The 22,397-nt window shown below is 37.8% G+C and overlaps 1 protein-coding gene and 1 long non-coding RNA gene across 3 annotated transcripts in view; one reads left to right on the forward strand and one right to left on the reverse strand.

The window, feature by feature from the left end:
* LOC149124594 (uncharacterized) overlaps window positions 1-22,397 on the reverse strand; it is a 91,665-nt gene that overhangs the window by 31,121 nt on the left and 38,147 nt on the right. Inside the window, exons 8-9 of the long non-coding RNA XR_016213282.1 lie at window positions 13,816-13,854; window positions 11,068-11,128 (exon numbers count right to left, since the gene is read on the reverse strand). This is a non-coding gene — a long non-coding RNA (uncharacterized LOC149124594). The remainder of the gene's footprint in view (window positions 1-11,067; window positions 11,129-13,815; window positions 13,855-22,397) is intronic.
* KCNRG (potassium channel regulator) lies at window positions 816-21,980 on the forward strand. 2 transcript variants are annotated; one of them, XM_089304191.1, is made up of 2 exons: window positions 816-1,393; window positions 21,792-21,980. In XM_089304191.1, exons 1-2 carry the CDS (start codon window positions 816-818, stop codon window positions 21,862-21,864), a joined length of 651 nt encoding a protein of 216 aa, XP_089160317.1. In that variant the 3' UTR covers window positions 21,865-21,980. The 2 variants fall into 2 exon arrangements, with proteins under 2 accessions (XP_089160317.1, XP_002720795.1); XM_002720749.6 differs by lacking the exon at window positions 21,792-21,980 and adding an exon at window positions 4,640-7,354.

A 22,397-nucleotide genomic window follows, 5' to 3' on the forward strand; every position in this document is an offset into this window, starting at 1 on the left:
GAATAAAATTACTTAATATTTTCACCTTACCTTCATATGAAAACAAAAAAGTTACCTAAGCTAAGAACTGCTCTCTAGTTCCCCTTCTTTTTTGTCAAGGAACAAGACATTCCTTTGAAAACCCATTAAGTGGAATAGGATTTTGGAGAATAGAGTATCTTACCCCAGTGCTCCTCTAACTTGATTGAGAGAAGGTAAGCAAGAACAAGAAAAAAGGAGGCAAAGTACAGAAAAAAATCATTTCCTTCTGGCTATGAGAAAAGTCAAATTAAGCTGCTAGATGGGTGATAGCCACCTTATTCCTAATGGATAACTCAAAATTTAGCCATTAAATTGCTAAGAGAATCATAAGAAATTAAGGGTGTTTCTCTGTAAATCTTAGCTCTACCATGATGGCTCACAGTAGATAAGTCTGGGGAGGGAGGATGCTTTTGTGCTCTCAGTAATTTTTTTTAAAACACAGATCTACACCAGGTTTTCATGGAGAATTTTTTCATGGAATACAGAAAAGTGATCTATGTGACATCTGCCTTCAAATGTTGGCAGTTTTCTGTAAGCCATTCAGTTCCTCATCTGTTGCTTTTTCATTTTGTGTACATGTTCCCAAGCAACTCAGATTTGCAAACACAGCTATGGATACACTATATGCCCTACAGTAGTTACCCAGGCATCTAGGTCTGGTTTTTGTTGTTTTTCCCCTCCCTCCTATTTCTTAATCATATACAAATAGCATCGTTTACATTTATAGGTTGATTTACAAGTTGTTCAAGACTATAGCTTAGAGTTCGTAGCCTCTAGTTTGATGCTAGGGAAGAATGAGTAGTCAAGAACTGGTCACTTTGAACGTGGGAGGGAAGATATTCACAACAAAGATTTCTACCATAAAGCAGTTTCCTGCCTCTCGATTAGCACAAATGGTAGATGGCCAAGACCAAGAACTCAAGATGGTCGGTGGCCAGATTTTTGTGGACAGAGATGGTGTTTTATTTAGTTTCATCTTGGATTTCTTGAGAACTCACCAGCTTTTGTTACCCACCGACTTTTCAGACTACCTTAGGCTTCAGAGAGAGGCTCTTTTCTATGAACTTGATTCACTGGTTCATCTCTTAAACCGACACCTGCTACAGAAAGGACCTGCTGTCTTGGAGGTGCACTTCCTAAGCCGAAACACTCAAGCATTTTTCAGGGTGTTTGGCTCTTGCAGCAAAACAATCAAGATGTTAACTGAGAGGATTACAGTGTTTATAGAGCAACCTTCAGCACTCACCTGGAATAGCAACTCCTTCCCCCCACAGGTGACCTTCCTTCCACTGCCTCCACAAAGACCTTCTTACCACGACCTGGTTTTCCAGTGCGGCTCTGACAGCACTCCTGAGAACCAAACTGGAGTCAGGTATTTTGTACTTTGAGGCATCTCTCTTCTAAACCAGTTTCTGCAGTTTTCCTTCAAAATTGAATGTTCCTCTTTCCCGAAACTTTTCTTGGGAGAAAATGATTTTTTAAAATTTCGGGATAATCAGTGGAGTTGGGTAGAATGACCAAATAACTGTTTTCTGAACTGGGATACTTTTCATAGTGGAAAGGGACATATTTACATGGAACAAAAGGAGTAAACCAAACTGCCCAGGGAAAGCTGGGACAATGATTATTCATTTTAAGAGGAGATAATTTTATAGATTATATTCCACTGCTAAAGAATTTGGCTTAGAAGTGAATTGCCTTACTTTTCAAGAAATTATTTTAGTGACTTCCATATACAAAGGGCTCAATAGTTTTCTCCCAATTTCCTTATATACTATATATATCTATTCTTGAAGTCTTTATGGTTCAATTATGGATTTTTCTTCATCTTTATTTTTAAAACACCCTTAAAGGCAGATATATCTCATGGCAGACTTGCTATCCTAGTACATCACTGGCTCTTACACAGCTCAAAACATTGGAATAGGCTGTATCTTAAGCTTAGTTGCTCCTGAGTCATTATTCACTTTCTCTGTTTTCTTGGCTGGATCCTCAGGCTGATTTTCACTCTGCATTCACATCCCCTCTCCGCCCCTTAAAAATGTCTTCATGTTGTGCTACCATTATTTTACGGATGTGAAAGCTTTCATTTTTGTAGGTGGAGAAAAGCCTGTATGTGTTCTTTACTGGTAGCATCTAAAATAATATATACTTTGTGTGTTGGGGGGTGGTGGGGAGTAAAGGTAGATAGATATTTTGGAATACTTCCTTGAGTAGTAGCCATCAGGAAGCATATTTGTTTACCTATTGGAGAACACGGAACAATTAAACTGAGTATGTTAATACTTAAGTGCTTTGTAATTGTATCGCCCAAAGAGACTGAAATATCATTTTGGGAAAAGAGTCAAATTAATGGGCTGATTGTGAAGAAAATATAAGAACCCATCTTTGTTTCAAATTGTCTTAACTCTATGTACAATTATAAATGATCAGTTTTTGGTTTTTAAGATTTAAGTGATTAAGATTTCTTTTGGGATCCCTTTTGAAAAAGTTAGAAACATAAGGGAAAATGGTGTCCTTGATTTTAAGAAGAAACAGGCGAGGTGAATATAAAGAAGATGCTTTGGAAACACTAAATGCTTTTTAAAAGCTGCACTTGGAGAAAATGTTTAAAAAACAAGATTAGAAATGAAAATTGAGATATTCCTATGTGTATACAGTGCCAAATGGTTTCTACTTTTTATTGTCCTAGAAACAGCACTTTTTCTGTTTTAATGTGAGAAAGGTATTATATTTAAACTTCAACAATAGATAATGCCAAAATGTTATTTTTTAAAGATTTTTTGTGTCACCAAATGGTATTCGATTGTTTGAAGTTCAGAATTTTTTCCATCCCATAACTATCTGTGATTTTAAAAATATAGTGCTAATTTTAAAGTAAAGATATATAGTCTGAATAAGCTGACATTATAGGGCTCTCTGGTAACTGAATGAAAAATCTGGCCATCAATGGCCCACTTGAGTATAAAACTGTCTAATTAGCAAACTTTTATTATTTTTGCTCACTCTTTGGTCTGGATTTGTCTATTGAGATGGTTTTGGAAGGTAGAAAGTAGAGGAGGAAGCCTGAATGGCTCCTATTAGTCTGGTATATCATCTCATTTATTCAGTATGTTCCACCAGTATGATTTTCCATGCTAAAGTCTTGTTAGCTTAGCGGCTGTTCAGTTATTATTTCTCAAGCTCATAGTACTATAAATGCTTGTATCTTTCAGATAGCCACTGATGTGACAAAACATTATCAAGTTATGGTCACAGCTTTCTAGGGTCCCTTTGGTAGCCTTTATTGTGTTTGACCTCTCCTTTATAAACTGCCTCAATAGAAAATGCCTTTGAAATATAAAAAAAAGTTTAGAATTTTTATTTACTAGTTTATTATCCTTTTTTTTTGCTTCGAAATCTTTTATTCTTCAACTGGACTTCCTAGAGAATTCAGTACCTTTAGGTTAGTGATTTCTTATACGTACATTCCACTTTGTTACCACCCACTATATACTATTTGTAGTTTAAATCTTTTATGAGCTACTCGGAAACATTATCTCTTTGACAAATGTTTCTAGCCTACATAACCAAGACCTGGGACCTGGGACTGGATGAAATGATTTAATGATGTTAAAGATTTGCTGTATCAAATATAATCAACATTATTTTAAGATGTGCTTTGTAGTTTGATAATTCTTAGATTTCACTATTGTTTTCTTCGCCTAGAATTAGTTGCTAAATATGATGACCTCTAGTGAATACTCTATTTCAATCATGATCATTAAAAGGATGCTGGGAATAACCCCAAGCATTTTATTACCCATATTGTTACTTAGATAGTTCTAGGAGTTTCCCTGGAATGACCCTGTTACTCTTCACATTTTATAAACAAACAGTGGGAGAACAAAGATGAAAACATTCTTCATGGTAGTTAAGGAAGAAGTAATAGAGCTACATCTGTAATAGATGTGTTATGCCGACACTATGAAAGCCAACATATAGCTATCTGAAAAGTTCAGACATTTTTCTTGAATTATGTGCAGTGATCCTGTGGAATCACCCAGGCAGAAGATTTTACTGTTTCTCCTCCAAAGGCTCTTTGACCCCAAATCTTTGATGATGGGCAGTTAATGACCAAAAAGTGGCAATAAAATCTTGACATTTTAATTTTTTATCTGCAAAATTTCACTTAAAAATTGATAGGAGTAAGTCACAAAAGAAAATTCAGAATGTCATTACTAATAATTGGTAAAATGAGATGAGGGAAAATTGTAAATGTACAAAGTGCTCATTTAATCAATTAAATCGAGGAAAGTAGCAAATTAAAAACTGAAAATGGTTAGATTATACTACATAAAAATTAAGCCAATTCAATTTTTTTTTATCAAATTGTTTGCTTTAGAAAATATTTCTCAGTGAAAATTCATCTATCTTGGCTATATGCCTAAGTGTGGAACTGACTTTAGACATCACAGTAAGGTCTTTAGTACCCCAAATTATTTAGATTTATAAACAAACTCTGAAAAATCTGACAGGATTTCAGATTTTCAGCTTTCATTTGAGGTAATAAGTAAATTTTTTGAGTAGTTTTGCTAATTTTAAAGGGATACTTTATAATTAAACTTTATGTGTTTAGGTATGTTTCTATAAAACCTGATAATCGAAAATTGGCCAACGGAACAAATGTCCTCGGCTTACTGATTGATACCATATTGAAAGAAGGCTTCCATCTGGTCAGCAGGACAGTATCATCTGAAGACAAAAGTGAATGCTATAGCTTTGAAAGAGTAAGAAGCCCTGAAGCATTTGCCATGAACAAAACACCAAAACCAGAGATGACCATCATGTCAGAGCAATCTCAGAAAAAGACATAAAGTTGTGTGTACTGAGTAAAGGAAAACTGTCATTTTCTTGTGTAGAAACTCTCTCCTTGGGCATATATGTACATAGTCAAATCTTTACTCAGGCTTTTTGGCCTCCTATTATGTTACCTCTGGGCAATCAGGCCCCTAGCAGTGCTTAAGCTGCTCTGAATGGTCTGCTGATCTCTCAACAATATGTGCTGGATGATAATCACATGTTCCTTCTACCATCAAAGCCAGTTTGCCTTTTTTTTTTTTTTTTTTTTGACAGGCAGAGTGGACAGTGAGAGAGAGAGACAGAGAGAGAAAGGTCTTCCTTTGCCGTTGGTTCACCCTCCAATGGCCGCCGCTGCAGCCGGCGCACCGCGCTGATCCGATGGCAGGAGCCAGGATCCAGGTGCTTTTCCTGGTCTCCCATGGGGTGCAGGGCCCAAGCACCTGGGCCATCCTCCACTGCACTCCCTGGCCATAGCAGAGAGCTGGCCTGGAAGAGGGGCAACCGGGACAGAATCCGGCGCCCCAACCGGGACTAGAACCCGGTGTGCCGGCTCCGCAAGGTGGAGGATTAGCCTATTGAGCCACGGCGCCGGCTTGTGTTTGCCTTTCTTGAACAGTGAACACAGCTTTCAGAGACGGGTTCTGGAGTCAGATTGCTTGTTTCTAGTCCCAGATAAGTCACCTATTAGCTATGTGACTTGAGTATCATTTAACCTCTCTGTGCTTCAACTTCTTCATCTGGCACATAGGTATAATGAAGATATCTCCCTCAAAGGAAATGTGAGGATTAAGGCAGGGAATTAATGCCTGGCAGAGGCTGGGCATTCAGTAAACTGTTGATGATGTGATAATGATGAAGAAAATGGGTGGCCCACTTTCATTTGAAACTTTTGTGTGGCCTTTTATTTTCTTCCTTTCCTATGGATATTAGTTAATCCTTCTGTATAGACTTTATATGCCACATAAAACAAACTTACTCAGTTGAATGTGAGCTTCTCGAACCACTCAATAGTTTTTAACGCTATTATAAGTGACACACCATGCTTACCACTTAGAATGCTTTTGTTATTAAGTAGTACCTAAATTTGGTGATCAGTTTGGAAAACCTCTGTCAACATTTAATATACACATTCTTAGTGTCATTTGAAACACCAGGATAAACATCTAGAAGAGGAGTCACTAAGTCAAAGTGTGCAAAGTACTTTGCATATAGTAGAGTTAAAAGCTGTTGAGTGTGGGGCTGACGATGTGGTGTAGTAGGTTAATCCTCTGCCTGTGGTGCCAGCATCCCATAAGGATGTCATTTTGTGACCTGGCTGCCCCATCTCTGATCCAGCTCCCTCCTAAAGGCATAGGAAAAGCAGGAAATGGCCCAAGTCCTTAGGCCCCTAAATCCATGTGGGAAACCCAGAAGAAGCTCCAGGCTCCTGGCTTTGACTTGGCCCAGACCTGGCCATTGAGGCCGTTTGGGAAGTAAACCGGTGAATGGAAGATCATCTCTCTGTGTAAATCTGCAATAAATTTTATTTTTAAAGAGAAGAATGGTCCAAATAAAAACATGCTGTAAGAATAAGGTTGGTTTTTTTTTTTTTTTTGCTTTTGACACCACTCATCATTTCCTTTCTGTAGAAAAACCAACTTAGTTTTTTCAGGGTGTTGCTTAGTTTTGGGGAAGATGTTTGGTCTGATTTCCTGTTTGCAGTATAATCTAGGGCAAAATATTTCTATTTTAATAAATATTTGCCATGAAAGTGATTAAACTAGTTTTATATAAATTTCCATGGTCATACATATAACACTTTAATTCTGTATACTGAAACTGAAAGGTGGGGGCTGGTGTTGTGACATAGTGGGTAAAGCTGCTGCTTGAGATGCCAGCATGCCATATGGGTGCTGGTTTGAGACCCTGATATTCTACCTCTGATGCAGCTCCCTGCTTATGGCTTGGGAAAGCAGTAGAGGATGGCCCAGGTGATTGGGCCTCTGCTATCCACACGGGAAATCTGGCGGAAACTCCTGGGTCCTGCCTCGGCCTGGCCCAGCTCTGGCTGTTGTGTGGCTATCTGGGGAGTGAACCAACAGATGGAAGATCTATAACTCTAACTTTCAAATAAATAAATAAATCTTACAAAACCTAAAATGTGGTTAAAATACTGAAGCAAAAAATACTTTAGGGGCTGGTGCTGTGGCACAGTGGGTTAACGCCCTGGCCTGAAGCGCTGGCATGCCATATGGGTGCTGGTTCGAGACCCAGCTGCTCCACTTCCATTCCAGCTCTCTGCTATGGCCTGGGAAAGCAGTAGAAGATGGCCCAAGTGCTTGGGCCCCTGAACCCACATGGGAGACCGAGAAGAAGCTCCTGGCTTCTGGCTTTGGATCGGCGCAGCTCTGGCCATTGCGGCCAACTGGGGAGTGAACCAGCAGATGGAAGACCTCTCTCTCTCTCTCTCTCTAACTTTCAAATAAATAAATAAAACTTAAAAAAAAAAAAACTTTAACCACAGTTTGGCAAGGAGTAAGTCAGTAATGTTCAAACGGCTTTTAATGTGTTTATAGCCATTCACATTTGCAGGAAAACAATTGAAATTAGGATATTTTGGGGCTGGCGCCACGGTGCAGTAGGTTAATCCTCCACCTGTGGCGCCAGCATCCCATATGGGCACCAGTTTGATTCTTGGCTGCTCCACTTCCAGTCCAGCTCTCTGCTATGGCCTGGGAAAGCAGTGGAAGATGGCCCAAGTCCTTGGGCCCCTGTACCCACGAGGGAGACCAGGAAGAAGCGCCTGACTCCTGGCTTCGGATTGGCGCTGCTCCAGCAGTTTAGGCCATTTGGGAAGTGAACCAATGGAGGGAAGACCTTTCTCTGTCTTTTGCTCTTACTGTCTGTAACTCTAACTCTCAAATAAATAATAAATAAAATCTTAAAAGAAATTAGGATATTTTTAAATGAGGTAATAAAAATCTATTACGTATGGAAAAATACATAATTCAGTGAATATTGACATGTATTGTGTGCCAAATGTATCCCAAATATTAGAGATCCTTACTGAAAAGAACAAAATAAATTTCTGCCCCTCAAGGTAGCATACTACAAATATAATTTATAACACCGACAATGGACTTAAAATAACTAAAGCCTTTCAAAGAATTTCTCAAGTTAGAATGCAGGCTTTTTTAAGAGACAGATTATCACAATTAAATATATAATATTCACTAGGGAAACAGAACTTTCAGAGTAGACTGAGTTTCTCATTTCAGTAAATATTTGAGAGATGATCTCATCTGGAAGCACATCTGTCAGTATCATCTCAGTAAGGCTCTGTGTTCACTTCAAAATAGAGTAGGATACTGTTAGCTGGGATGCCAAGGCATGCAAAAATAATTGAGTCTTGTTTTAGAAAGGGAGGCAGGCAAATGTAGCTTGAAGAAAACAGGTTTGATGCATCATAGGCAAATAAAATCTACCTGCAAAAAGACTTGTACATTTTTATGTGAGTACCACCTGACTCTCAACTTTTTGCCTGAAGAAATTTGTCATTTTTATTTTAAATAAGAAAATGATGGCAAGGCCAGCACTGTGGCACAGTGGGAAAGCTGCTACTTGCAGTGCCAGCATCCCATCTGGGAGCCAGTTCGAGTCCCTGCTGCTCCACCTCCGATCCAGGTCTCTGCTATAGCCTGGAAAAGCAGCAGCAGATAGTCCAAGTGTTTGGGCTCCTGCACCCACGTGGGAAGAATCTCCTGGCTCCTGACTTCAGATCAGCCCAGCTCCAGCCATTGTGGCCAGCTCGGGGGTGAATCAGTGGATGGAAGACTTCTCTCTCTGTCTCTCTAATTCTATTTCAAATAAATAAATAAATCTTTAAAAAAAAAAAGAAAAGAAAATGATGGCAGAAGCTCATCTTGGCTACTATACTGTAAACCTTTTTCTAATAAATCAAACACCTACCATTCCATTTGATATACACAAGTATGAATTATCACAGTGGCATGTTAAGTTTTGTCACTTTTAATGGTACCATCAATAGTTGGGCCTCCTGTATTATCTCATTTCTGCTGTGTATGTTGTGCTTTGCATCACTCAGTTTTATTTTTGATAAGGCATCAAAGATGTTAGCTTATGATTTTTGAACCTCAATAACTTACTTTAAAAAACAATTTCCTTTGTAAGTGAATGGAAGTTCTCTCTACAAATATTTTCTGAGAAGGAGCTCTAGTGTTGAATTTACTCTTGCATTTAATATACAAGTCATAATTGCAAAGATTTTTTAGGTCATGGTAAAGTCAGAACCACTTTGGACTGCCTTTAATATATATCTACATTAAGCAGACAGAACTAGTATAAAATGGTCAAGGGAAAGCAGGTTGAGAGATGGCTTAGGTAATCATAATGTTTCTACTTTTTCTTGTATACCATTTACATCTAACAAACTTCAGCTATGCTTTATAAGCTTTTATGTTGACTCTTTATCATAGATCACATCACTAGAGAAGCACAGCATCAGAGACTGTGCTGGGGTATGGGATAATAAAAGATTTTCTATGAGCATTCTAAACCCCTTTATTTTGCTCTTTTTCCTGTGTGCTGGGGAATTTTATTGTAACAGCAAAATTGGTAATGTAGAAGCTGCTAAGAGGACATTTTAAAAAAGAAATTTAGGGGGCTGGCACTGTGGCACAGTGGGTTAAAGCCCTGGTATGCAGCACTGGCATCCCATTTAGGTACTGGTTCCAGTCCCAGCTGCTTCACTTTGATCCAGATCTCTGCTGTGGCCTGGGAAAGCAGTAGAGAATGGCCCAAGTCCTTGGGCCCTTGCACCTGCATCAGAGACCCAGAAGAAGCTTCTGGCTCCTGGCTTCAGATTGGCACAGTGCTGGTCATTGCAGCTGTCTGGGGAGTGGACCAGCAGATGGAAGACCAACCTCGACCTCGACCTCAACCTCGACCTCCCCCTCCCGCCTCTCTGTAGCTCTTTCAGATAAATAAATAAATCTTAAAAAAAAAAAAAAAAGAAAGAAATTTAGGAAATTTTATTACCTTCCTGGACTCAAACAACCCATGTAAAATATAGAATGTAGCACTAATTTAGTATTTTTAAATCTCAACAAATAAAGACATTGAAATATGTTACTAAAAATAAAGTTCTGAAACACCAACAACCTAGTAAAAAAATTATCTACCAGATTTTTCTACAGAATTAAACCTCAGGATGTATTAGGCCTTCTATAATGCTGTATACAAATTTCACCAAAAACCTCATCATCTAAAATAGTCTTAGTATTTATCTAAATTATGAGAAATCCAGCACTAAAATCTTTTAGTAGACTAAATCTGTACATGGGTGAAAATGGGAAATAAACATTAAGCATTGCACAGAATTAAAAAGGAACTAAACAAAGCAAAGTAAATAGGATTTTGTGCCCCAAACTAAAATGTGCTTAAGACTTGTCTAACTGTACATGGCTTTTAAATAGGTAATCTTCGATGTCACAAAAGCACCTCAAGTTCAGAAATAATGGAAACAAATGGTTTTTTACCTTATCAGCTGGGTAGAACATACCAATTATGTTTCATGTTATTTTTTCTCATTTCACAACCCTTCAGTAAAACAGGTGGATTTCTTTAGGTTCCCTAGTAGGAATCCAAGTAGTGTGTTATTTTACTCTTTTTTGTATTAAGAGACAGGGAAGTCAAACCACCATGCCTGAGGTTTCACAAGTTCTGTTAAGATGGGGACTGGGACTGTGCTTAATAGTGGTCTTTTATTCCCTCATAGTGCTAGACATCTAATAGACTCAACTGAATTAAAACATTTGGAACATTACATTAGTGAATAAAATCATGGAAAAGAAAGAATTATCATAGACTCAAAGATGGATGAGGATACTTTATATAATCTAGCCTGGAACAGTTCACTTAAGTTACAGATGGCAGAAAAAATCCCATGGTTCATTCTATTTGAAATTTGGATAATGCCACACAAAAATGAGATGACAACATAAATATACATGAATACTAACTCACTGAAAGTTATATAAAATTATATGTTTAAGCAGAGTAAAACAGCCCAACCCAAATTGGAATATACACAATTTGGTAATAAAAAAGTAATGCTACGAGAATGCTTAGCAATTAAAAAACATCATTAATACAAGTTCAGAGTGATTGTCACATGATTATAATTGGTAATAAATCTTCACTTACCTCCATAATTTAGGAGTCATGAAAAGATAAGTCAGCAGGCCAGCATGTAAGTTAGATGTAACTAGGACAGAAAAACAGAAAGAAATGTTCCGAGCTCTGGATAACTAAATTTGAGCTTGTGCATTCACTGAACTTGGATTAACCAAGTGGTTCAAGGATTAAAGTGAAATAGTCCAAAAGATCTTTACACATTCAGAAGATGTATTACCAGTGTTTGCAAAGGCTATTTGGAAACTCAGATTAACATTTTAGGCTTCCGTACATATCACTAACATGCAATATGGTAAAAACCATAAATATGTAGAGTAATATATTTTTTTGTGTAATGATCGGAGGCTTTATGACAAGTAAGTAGTTAAGTGTAAGTGAATAAACAGAAAGATACTTTGACTTGTAAACAGAAATCCTACAAAACAAGGTTTCACTTCTAGAAAACCAAAATATTTGTTTTCATTCCTTTCATTCACTTTTAAAAAGTGTTGCTTTGGTCACTTTAAAAAAAACTTCTACAATTTAAGCAGCATCATAATTCAAACAGTGTTGAATTTCGATTTGTTTGTTTTTGGCTAATAGTTTTCTTCAAAAGCAAAACCAATTAGCAAAAAAATTTCAGACCTTAGAACCTTCACTTCCTCTTAAGTGTGTTTCTCCATCAAAAACAAGTAGTCAAACAAGGAATCTCAATTACCTAAATCTATTTTTGGCCATCTTCCGGAATTTTTTGTTAAATCTCCTTTGAAATGCCACAGTTGCACTCTTGGAAAACTTGTCTTCCTGGTTTTCAGATTTCTGTTTATTATTACAGCTCTTCAGCCAGAATGCCAGGTCTTTGTGCTGTACTGTTTCTTGCAAATGGAGACCAGCACACTTCCCCCAATTCAATTACTTGCCTTTCCATTTGAGAAATTAAAGCCATGTCAATTTTATGGTTTTAACTTGGATTTTAACTTTGGGATTTTAAATTCTCAATTCCATTCCCTCAGTTTAATACTGGGAAAGACTTTTGTTTTATTAAAAGAGAAGATAAGGTATAAGAGTATTAACACATTTCAGTCACTGACCCTCATCATAAAAAACAAGTAGTTTTCTTACAGGCTTAAGATGGAGATATGACATTCTAAGCAAAAAAGGGAGAGTTTCAAAATTCAGTTTTGGCAATATTTAAGATTATATTTCAATCAGTTTATTTCCATAAATGTGTTTACTTTTTTTAAAAGGCAAGCACCCGTTGTCCTAAATAGATTGAGTCAGCATGTCTACCCTTATCAACTTTATGTGAATAACTGCCACTTTTACCTCTACAGATTGACCTTTTTTTTTTTTTTGACAGGCAGAGTGGATAGTGAGAGAGACAGAGAGAAAGGTCTTCCTTTTGCCATTGGTTCACCCTCCAATGGCCGCCGCGGCCAGCGCGCTGCAGCCGGCACACCACGCTGATCCGATGGCAGGAGCCAGGAGCTTCTCCTGGTCTCCCATGCGGGTGCAGGGCCCAAGCACTTGGGCCATCCTCCACTGCACTCCCGGGCCACAGCAGAGAGCTGGCCTGGAAGAGGGGCAACCGGGACAGAATCCGGTGCCCCGACTGGGACTAGAACCTGGTGTGCCGGCGCCGCTAGGCAGAGGATTAGCCTATTGAGCCACGTCGCCAGCCCTTAGCTGTATTTTATTCAGTGACATCACCATTGTCTTCTAATGTAAAAAACCATTTTTTACAGCTTTTATCTAGTCTATCATATTCTATATTGCTTTTCTTTGAAAAATGTGTTCTTTTACCTCCACTTTCATTGCACTATTCTGTTCAAGTGTTTTTTTTTTTTTTTTAAGATATATTATCTTTTTTATTGGACAGAGTTAAGACAGTGAGAAAGAGAGAGACAGAGAGAAAGGTCTTCCTTCTGATGGTTCACTCCTCAAATGGCCGCCATGGCCGGCGCTGTGCCGATCCGAAGCCAGGAGCCACGTGCCTCCTCCTGGTCTCCCATGTGGGTGCAGGGGCCCAAGCACTTGGGCCATCCTCCACTGCCCTCCCAGGGCACAGCAGAGAGCTGGACTGGAAGAGGACCAACCGGAACTAGAGCCTGGCGCCCATATGGGATGCCGGCGCCCCAGGCAGAGGATTAACCAAGTGAGCCACGCCGATGGCCCCTCAAGTTTTCTTTACAAGTATATTACTATAATATTCACATTCCCAGTTTCTTTGCCGCCAGATTTTATTTCTTAGAAATCTCTCTCTATAGTTTTGCTACATTTTTAACTTTCAAAAAAGTCAACTTCCATTATTTCAAGAGATTATAATGTCTCCCTTCTTGCTGTATAAAGATTTATCCTTCAATTGGTTTTCCTGGCAAAAGCACAGTAACAGTTCTAACCTAGTTATCCAAATTTATGTAACCTTTGCCTCAGGTCCAATGGCACAAATCCCAGGTTACTTTTTGGGGAACACTGCATTCTATTTTGGCTTAAATTCTTACCTACTCGCCAGGAAAGTCTACTATTTGACAACTATATGCACCTTAATTTATAAGCATGCAGGCCACAATTAGAAAATTGTCAGCAAAAACAAATGTCCAATAACCTTGTAAATTCCCAAAGTTACAGTTTAGTGTTGAAGGAATCATTTCACGGGCATTTATTTCCCTCTACTGAACTGAGCCGCTATCATGCTCTCTGTTCTGCACTATCTGTTTTCCGCTTCCAGCCTCAATCCCTTCTCCACATGGTCTCAGTACTTGTTTAGTCAGTTCTCACCTTTTCTAAGGGGAACAGCAATGGTGCCAAAATTCATACCTGGAAAACAGGTCATAAAACAAATTAAGGGAAGCTGCTTTGAAATAGTAACCATTATCTAACTGCTGAATTCCTGAATTTTGCTTAAAAGGCAAATGTAAGAAATGTCAATCATCCTCAAAGCCAAACTAAAACCAACAGACTTCATAAAATATTCTTTATACACCAAGAGAAAAACAGATATAAATTTCCAATGGGTTTAAATTAAAAACTCTAAGGTTATATAAAAACGAATTCTTACCCAACACAAACATGATTTAAAACAAATGTCCTAGCAGTAAATAAAATGCTATGTATTTCACCCTCAATTTTGCCCTTTTATATTTCTGAAAATTTTTTTTGTGTGACTTGGTTAGTCTTATAAAAGTTTCTTAAGATGGTAGAGGGCATTTGGCACAGGGATTAAGATACTGCTTAAAAGGCCTACATCCCATATCCAAGTGCCTGAGTTCAAGTGCTGGCTCCACTCCTGATTCCAACTTCCTGCCAATGTACACCCTGGGGAGAAGCAAGTGATGGCTCAAGTATTTGGGTCTCCATCACCTATATGGAAGTCCCAGACTGAGTTCCAAGGTCTTAGCTTTGGCCTGGCCCAGCCATGGATATTGCAGGCATTTGGGGAGTGGACCAGCAAATGGAGGATCTATGTCTGTCTCTCTTTCAAATAAAACAAAAACTACGGTAACATTGTCCAAGAAAATTTGAGAAAGTATTTTAATATAGTGGCTCTAATTAAGTACAGGCTTTCAGAAGCACTCCATTAATTTCAGAGACACATATTAAAGAAAATAAAAAAAATATAAAAGCAGATACTCAAAACTTTTGTTTCTGCAATAATGCTAATGTGGTGTTTCCTGAAAAAAAATTTTTGTTATGGAGCCGGCACTGTGGCATAGTAGGCTATGGGGCCAGCATCCCATATGGTCGCTGGTTTAAGTCCCAGCTATCCCACTTCTGATCCAGCTCTGTTGGTGTGTCTGGGAAAGCAGCAAAGGATGGGGTCCTTGAATCCATGTGGGAGACCTGGAAGAAGTTCTTGGCTTCACACCCTGTTCAGCTCTGGCTGTTGCAGCCATTTAGGGAGTGAGCTAGGGGATGGAAGATCTCTGTGTCTCTAACTCTGCCTTTCAAATAAATAAACCTTAAAGAAAAATTTTGAACCAGACATATTTACTGATTTTGAAAAAAATATTCTGTTAAATTGAGAAGCAGAAAGAAATGAAAAGAGTTGCCACCTGCTGATTTACTCCCCAAATGCCTGCAATGGCCAAATCGGGCTGAGAGCATGGGTATCAATACAGGTCTCCCTTGTGAGTGGCAGGAACCTCACTCACCCAAGCTATCACTTGTACCTCCCAGGGTCTGCAATAGTATAAAGCTGGAGTCAGGAGCAGACCCTGGTATGGAACTCAGGTATTACATGGGATGCAAGCCAACTCAGTTGCTAGGCCTAACAACCTGCCCCATGAAACATGTTAACAGTTGTTACATTTGATAGTACTTCACATTTTATTGTTAGATTTAGAATCATCAGATTACTAATGGCCCTCAAAAAGGGATCACAAGCCTGATTGTTCACAGCTCTACCCACAACATTCTGGCTTAGGTCGGAAAAATTACTTTTATGGTAGCTAAGGCATGAATGTTTATGGGTAGCACTGAATTACAGGAGAACTGAAAAGTGAAGAATGAACCTAGGATTTTTATATCCAGCTGGCATTCAGCCTTTCAGTTATGTTATTTTGCCATAAAGATATTACTGCTGATTTCCAATAAGCATCCATTATATTTAAGACTATGCTAGGCTTGCAAAGTGTACACATAAAGAATAAGAGGGTCCCTTCCCACTGTTTCAAGTTAGGTATGAAAGTTCATCAGATATGGCATTTGTGCTTGAGGACAACAAATGAACAGGGACAATTTCATGTAGGGGGAAGATACCTAAGGCCTCATTTCCTTTGAGCTGCTACAATACTTCTAGATGGAAAGGCAGTTTGCTTTCTATTATGCTCTGTTGGATTCTTGTATGTTGGTGTAATATTGCCATTTAGGCTAAAAGTTCTTTGTTGGCAGGGACTATCTTTTATGACTATTTGGAACTGCTTGGTGCAGCATATGTACTTCATAATAAAGATTCTTTTTCACCTGAAAAATGCCAACTTAAACTCTTAAGGCATTTGAATAATTTCTTTTGATGAAGTGAAACTATATTCATAATCACTTATGGACTAAAAAAACTCAAATTCTCACACCCATGGACCATCATTTTTATTAAAATTTATTTACCTAAGAACAAAATTGCCCTACTCTATCGCTTATACACACCACAGTCATGATCAAAATCAGTAGCCACTTTTGATAATTCAATCCCCTCTCACTCAGATGATTTTTGGCAGTAGATTTACAAGTACATGGCTTGCTATATTATAACTGAAGAGGTTTGTAATTTGAATCCTTTAGGGTGTACAAATAATCAGTGAAATCATGAATACATCATCATCCAGTATGGAATAAAGTCAAATTTTGCTTAAATGTTAGAATTCTTTACAGTGAATCCTAAGTTAACTTGAATTACTCACTTGCACTCTACTGATTAAAAAAGTCAGTCTTAGAAAAATTAAAATCAAATGCCCTGGAGTTACAAGGGGCATAAAACATATTCATCAAAATTCTTAAAACTTCTATACCTATTTAGTATAATACTCATAAAAATTAATGATTTTCTGCATACTATGTTTATTAAGGTATGAAAATATGCTGAAATAATTTTTTAAGAAAATATTCAAATAAGGTTTAAGATTGTAAACTTCAGATAACTAAATTATACAGCACTCCAGATTTTCCCATTATCTTAAAATATTTTGTCTGATAATGCTTTTAAAATTTCATTTATCATTACTTTTTCATTTATAGTGCCTCTCCTACAATTTCCAGTGGTGGTAGTTTTTCTTTTGGTTAACCATTACCTTGTACAGTTAGGGTGTCAATATGACAAAGGATAAGGGAAACAAATATAACATTTTTTTCTACAGTGGAAAAGTTAAACATAATTTAATTCTCCACATAAATCTACAACATTATTTAACTTTTCCATTCTGTTTTTGCAAGTAATGTCAGTGTACATCACATTTGTAAAGTGGATACATTGGGGGCTGACTCTCTTCAAGGATCATAACAATTTGGAACAAAACAGAGCCAAGTTCAATCTCTTGAAATTTAAAGGCTTGGAGAGAGACAGCAACTTGCCTGCTTGAGGCTTTACGACTAGCTAAAGCAGAACCAGTTTTCAAGTATTTGAACCTGACCATACTTAAACTCTCTGCGACAGGAACAGTTTAAGATTCTGTATACATTGTCATCTCTTTGGCAAAGTTACAAAGCTATCTAAAACATTTTTGGCGCAATATTCACAAAAAAAAAAAAAACTTTTATGAGGGCTGGCAGTGTCGCTCAATTGGCTAAGCTGCCACTTGCAATATCAGTATCCCATAACAGACCACCTGTTCAAGTCCCGACTTGTAAGCTTCTGATCCAGCTCCCTTGGAACCTGTAGCCCTTGTAGGAGACCCAGATGGAGTTTTGGGCTTCTGGTTTTGGCTTGGACCAGCGTGACCTTTGTGGCCATTTGGGGAGTGAACCAATGAATGGAAGCTCTCTTGCCCTGTCCCTGGCCTTTCAAACAAAGAAATAAATCTTTACCAAAAAAAAAAAAAAAAAAAGAATTTAATTATACCACAATATAACTTCTGCTTTATTTCATGGTTTTCCAAACCAGCAGGAAAGTTTTAGCTTCCTACACATGTTCAATTGATGTTTTAATAAATTCATCCTGTGACACTGAAATGTTACAGAGCAACTGCCTCAGAACAAAGTGACTTGTTAGAATGAGCAGCTGTACACATTAATGAGTAAGAACTAAGTATGGGGATTACATTGTCTAAGACTTTAAAAAATGAGAACATAGCAGTAGAAAATGATTTAGATTCTCATGTTTAGAATCATCAAATCAATGTAATACAGATTTTCACTTTTAAATTTTAGTATATATTTCATCTTGCATGATTCTTACTCATTTATGAATTCTTTGATGAATTTTAAATATCTTTAAACATACCAATTACAAGTAATGTTTCCAGTACAGGAGTAAGTAACAATTAAATTAACAGTAGAGAAAAATTTAATTAACAATTTATTTTACTAATTTAATAAGAACTTTATCTTTTCAACTGGGAAATTGAGTATAAAAATACAGAATATTAAAAATAAACATTGTGAAAACAGAAGGCTCTAAAATGGTAAAATTGCTAATAGTGGAATTTAGAAAAACTCTGACTTACCTTTCGAAACCAATTAGACAAAACAGATCTAAATCATTCAATACTACTCAAAATAGATACTGGATACTTATGTATCACAAGCTTTCAGAAAGTTTAACATCACTTTTTTTATGCAGTAAAACTTAAAATATATTACATCCCATAACTGTAAAATCATGCATTCTGTAGACAAATAAATGAACATGATGAAAATGTAAACATAACAAACTTAGCTTAAAGTAAAAGAAATTCACAACTACTCAAAGATGTCCCATAACTAATAATTATGCAGGATTGAAGATGAAGTTAGATTTTTTCATTAGCTAGTCTCAGGCCTTGTTTTCAACTCTTTGGATAAATTCTATTGAGAAATTATCTACCTCAAGTTAGAGGTTGGCACTGGCCATGCATTGTATGAGAACTGATGTCAAGTTCAAATCTTATTCTAATACAACAGTGTCTTAGGGCTTTTTGCTTACATAAAAAAGAGGAGGGTAGAGTCTTAACTGGCAATGAGAAGCTAATTTTAGAAAATTGCTTAAAAACAAAAATTATCTTAGTAGCCAAACATGTCAGGAAAATTATAAAGGAATATACATTAACTTAAAAATACCCAAATATTTTACTGACACCTAGGGCATGCCTATTTTGAGAGGAATCAATTATTAAGAGCACCTGCACCCCATGGGAGACCAGGAAAAGCACCTGGCTCCTGGCTCCTGCCATCGGATCAGCACGGTGCGCCGGCCGCAGCGCTCTGGCCGCGGCGGCCATTGGAGGGTGAACCAACGGCAAAGGAAGACCTTTCTCTCTGTCTCTCTCTCTCTCACTGTCCACTCTGCCTGTCAAAAAAAAAAAAAAAAAAAAAAAAAAATTATTAAGAGCAACAAAGGCCATGTTATGACATCAATCCAAGAGGTTACATATAACTAGGACAGAGCTTCAGTTGATTTGGAAACATAGTAGGTCCTCAAACAAAATTCCAAAAACAAGATTATTTTCCACACAGGGCAAAGCATCTGAATGTAGACAACATAGGGATCAACTTGATAAACAATAAAGCAGGAAAAAACCTCTAGCTACTAAATACTTTTAATGCTTCTTAAAGTACTTAACACTTTCCAAAACCCTGAATCTTGAGACAGTAGCATAGTTGAGATTCTTGTATTCCAAAGTGCTTTCTTATAACTCATAGAAAAACATCTGGGAACACATTTTACTCTATTAAATGGACAAGTTTTCTTTTCTTTTTTTCACAGGCAGAGTTAGACAGTGAGAAAGTGAGAGAGAGAAAGGTCTTCCTTTTTCCGTTGGTTCACCCCCCAAATGGCCACACCCATCCGAAGCCAGGAGCCAGGTGCCTCCTCCTGGTCTCCCATGCGGGTGCAGGGGCCCAAGCACTTGAGCCATCCTCCACTGCCTTCCCAGGCCACAGCAGAGAGCTGGACTGGAAGAGGAGCAACTGGGACAGAACCCGGGGTGCCAGGGCCCTGACTGGGACTAGAACCTGGGGTACTAGCGCCACAGCCGGAGGATTAGCCTAGTGAGCCACGGCACCAGCCACAAGTTTTCTTAAGATTTACAAGAGTGTTTCTCTTGTCACTGTTTGCCCAGGGGGTAAAATAAGCTTGGTGAAATTTACTCAACTAGCTTGGCATCTCAAAAGAGCCCTTACTAAGACTTAACTTTATACATAAAATGTAACCTGGCAAATACTGCTTCTCATCTCTCTTCTGATGCTTCAGTGAATTGTGATGCTGGTAATCTATAAATTTAATCTAATTGAACCTAGGAGATATCATATCAATGAGGTGCTTTTAATTCAGTAGCCATACTAACATTGATATTGATGAATTTTTATTTTTGACAGGGAGGGAGGGAGGAAGAGAGAGAGACTGACTGACTTCCTTTTTCCATTCATTCACCCCCCAAGTGGCCGCTACAGCCAGCGCTGCACAGATCTGAAGCCAAGAGCCAGGTGCTTCCTCCTGGTCTCCCATGCAGGTGCAGGGCCCAAGGACCTGGGCCATAGCAGAGAGCTGGCCTGGAAGAGGGGCAACCGGGACAGAATCTGGCGCCCTGACCAGGACTAGAACCCGGTGTGCCGGCGCCGCAAGGTGGAGGATTAGCCTAGTGAACTGCTGCGCCAGCTGATATTGATGAATTTTAATTAGAAAGGAAACTAACACATTACTGTTATTAACTGTTTACTATAGAGCCTCCAATTGACATGAAGTAATGCAGTTTCCCTACTCAAGCTCATTAGGTTTATAGGCTATTAAGGGAGAAACTTAATCATAATGACACCACATAGCAGTAATGACACTATTTTAAGGGTGACAGAAAAGGAAAATGTACATTTTCCATGTGTGTATGCATGGGCATAGGTGTACTTTACTGAAAAAATACCTAAGAAAATTTGTAAAGGCTGAATAGCAATTCCTAATAGTCCCACTACCTGGATTTCCTAATGGGCAGAATGAAAATAGTGATTAAGACTTTCCAGAAGGCCAATTCTTAAACTGATACAAAATATTGAAAAAGTGATGTCTAAAATAAGTTTACAATTTAGATGTACCATTTAGTTACTAAAGTGTAATTTCTCTTCTAATTATTGAGTTTGACAAGCTACAGTATGCTTAAGTGAGATGAGAGTGAAATTTGGTGCTTTGGTATCTTAAAAAAAACAAGTATGATCTATAAATTGTGTAGATTTACTCAGGGCAGCTGGATAGAGGTAGTTTTCTCAGGGAAGGGCTCTGACTCATTTGTCTGTATGCATGTATATCCATGGACCACAAATAAGAGCAAGAACATATACACACATCTCAGTGTTATTGAAACACTTTTCTAGGTGCATGCTTCCTTGGTAGTAAACAATTTTGCCATCGTGGAATATCTGACAATTTGTGCTTGATACAGTATTTCCAGATACAAACTTATCTTTAAGACAGACCTTGAAATATAGGTTGCAAAGGTATCAGTTACTAAACTCTAATACTTTTGCCCCTTTTAGAACAAGTTCTGGAAAGCCAACATTACTCCCACTCCCCCTCCCCGATTTCTATCATAATGGAAGCATTCAATACAATGTGTGAAAGACCTGAATTATTGTGGTTGAAGGATTAAGCAGGATAACAACATAAGTGCTACCTTAAAGTCTCCCTGTCATTCTATTTTATTGCTTAGTATTTACACAGTTTTGTCGTCCCTGCCTCATTAGTTCTAAGAGAAACTGTAGAAGTTAGTCCAAGAGCAGCAATCAAACCACTTGGGCTTGAATCTTTACTCCCTAACTTACGACTTATATGTTATTAGGCATACTACTTCCATGACTCAGTTTTCTTACCTCTAACATGGGGATAATACACTTCTCTCACATGGAAGTTATGAGGATCGAGTTAATAAATATAAGTTTCTGGCAAAGGATAAAGTATGAATGATTTCCATATATACTTGAGAAAAATCAACAAACTTGTTGGGTAGGTATTAAAATGTTTGACAGGTTTCAGTTGTTTTCAGTAAAATAATTACTCAAAGTAAATAAAAATTTACTAGCTTATTTCTCAGAGGGGCAAACATGTGACACTCATTGTATTTACAATTCTTTCTTACATCAAGGTCCTCATACATGAGTATAGGTTGGAAGAGTACTCAAGGAAGTCTGAAAAGTTATTTCAACTGTAAAAACTAAGGATCCTGAATTAAAAGATATCATAAAAACTATCTTCTCAAGCCATAGCATTGTTTAATCATCGCAACAATGATTCATGCTCAGAAGACTAACATACAGAATATTTCCTGTAAATTTGATGCCAGTCAACAAGACTCACTGCCAATTTCAGACTTCAGACTGATCTTCCTAGGAACACTCTGCTTAATAAATGAGCATCCATCAAGTACCTAGTGTGGTGTGAAAAGCTGCAACTGAAGATAAATCCGTCTTTTATTTCACTACAGAAAGAAAACCCCAAGTGTTAATTCTAAGCCCAAGGCATGGCTCTGCAATCTTAATGTCCAAGTATCCTAGAAGGCAAACATCAAAGAATGTCCTGTTGACACTTTAACTCAGTTCTCCCCAAATCAAAACTCTGAGTGTGGAATTGATTGCTTCCTGTTAGTTTATCCAAGTTCTTCACCCCTTTTCTCCTTTGAAGTCTTAAAAGGGAAATAACTACTTAATGATTCAGATCTACACTGGATTTCCAACAGCCTCCCAGGATTCCT

The sequence above is a fragment of the Oryctolagus cuniculus genome, chromosome 9 (genome assembly GCF_051225735.1).
Source record: "Oryctolagus cuniculus isolate XC-2025 breed Fujian yellow rabbit chromosome 9, ASM5122573v1, whole genome shotgun sequence".
In the NCBI taxonomy this organism is placed as follows: Eukaryota; Metazoa; Chordata; class Mammalia; order Lagomorpha; family Leporidae; genus Oryctolagus; species Oryctolagus cuniculus.

What these genes read in the sequence shown, in the direction of transcription:
- KCNRG (XM_002720749.6), top strand. Translation starts at nt 816, where the DNA reads ATGAGTAGTCAAGAACTGGTCACTTTGAACGTGGGAGGGAAGATATTC. An exon ending in GAGAACCAAACTGGAGTCAG is followed by an intron (nt 1,394 to 4,639) that starts GTATTTTGTACT and finishes TTATGTGTTTAG; the next exon opens with GTATGTTTCTATAAAACCTG.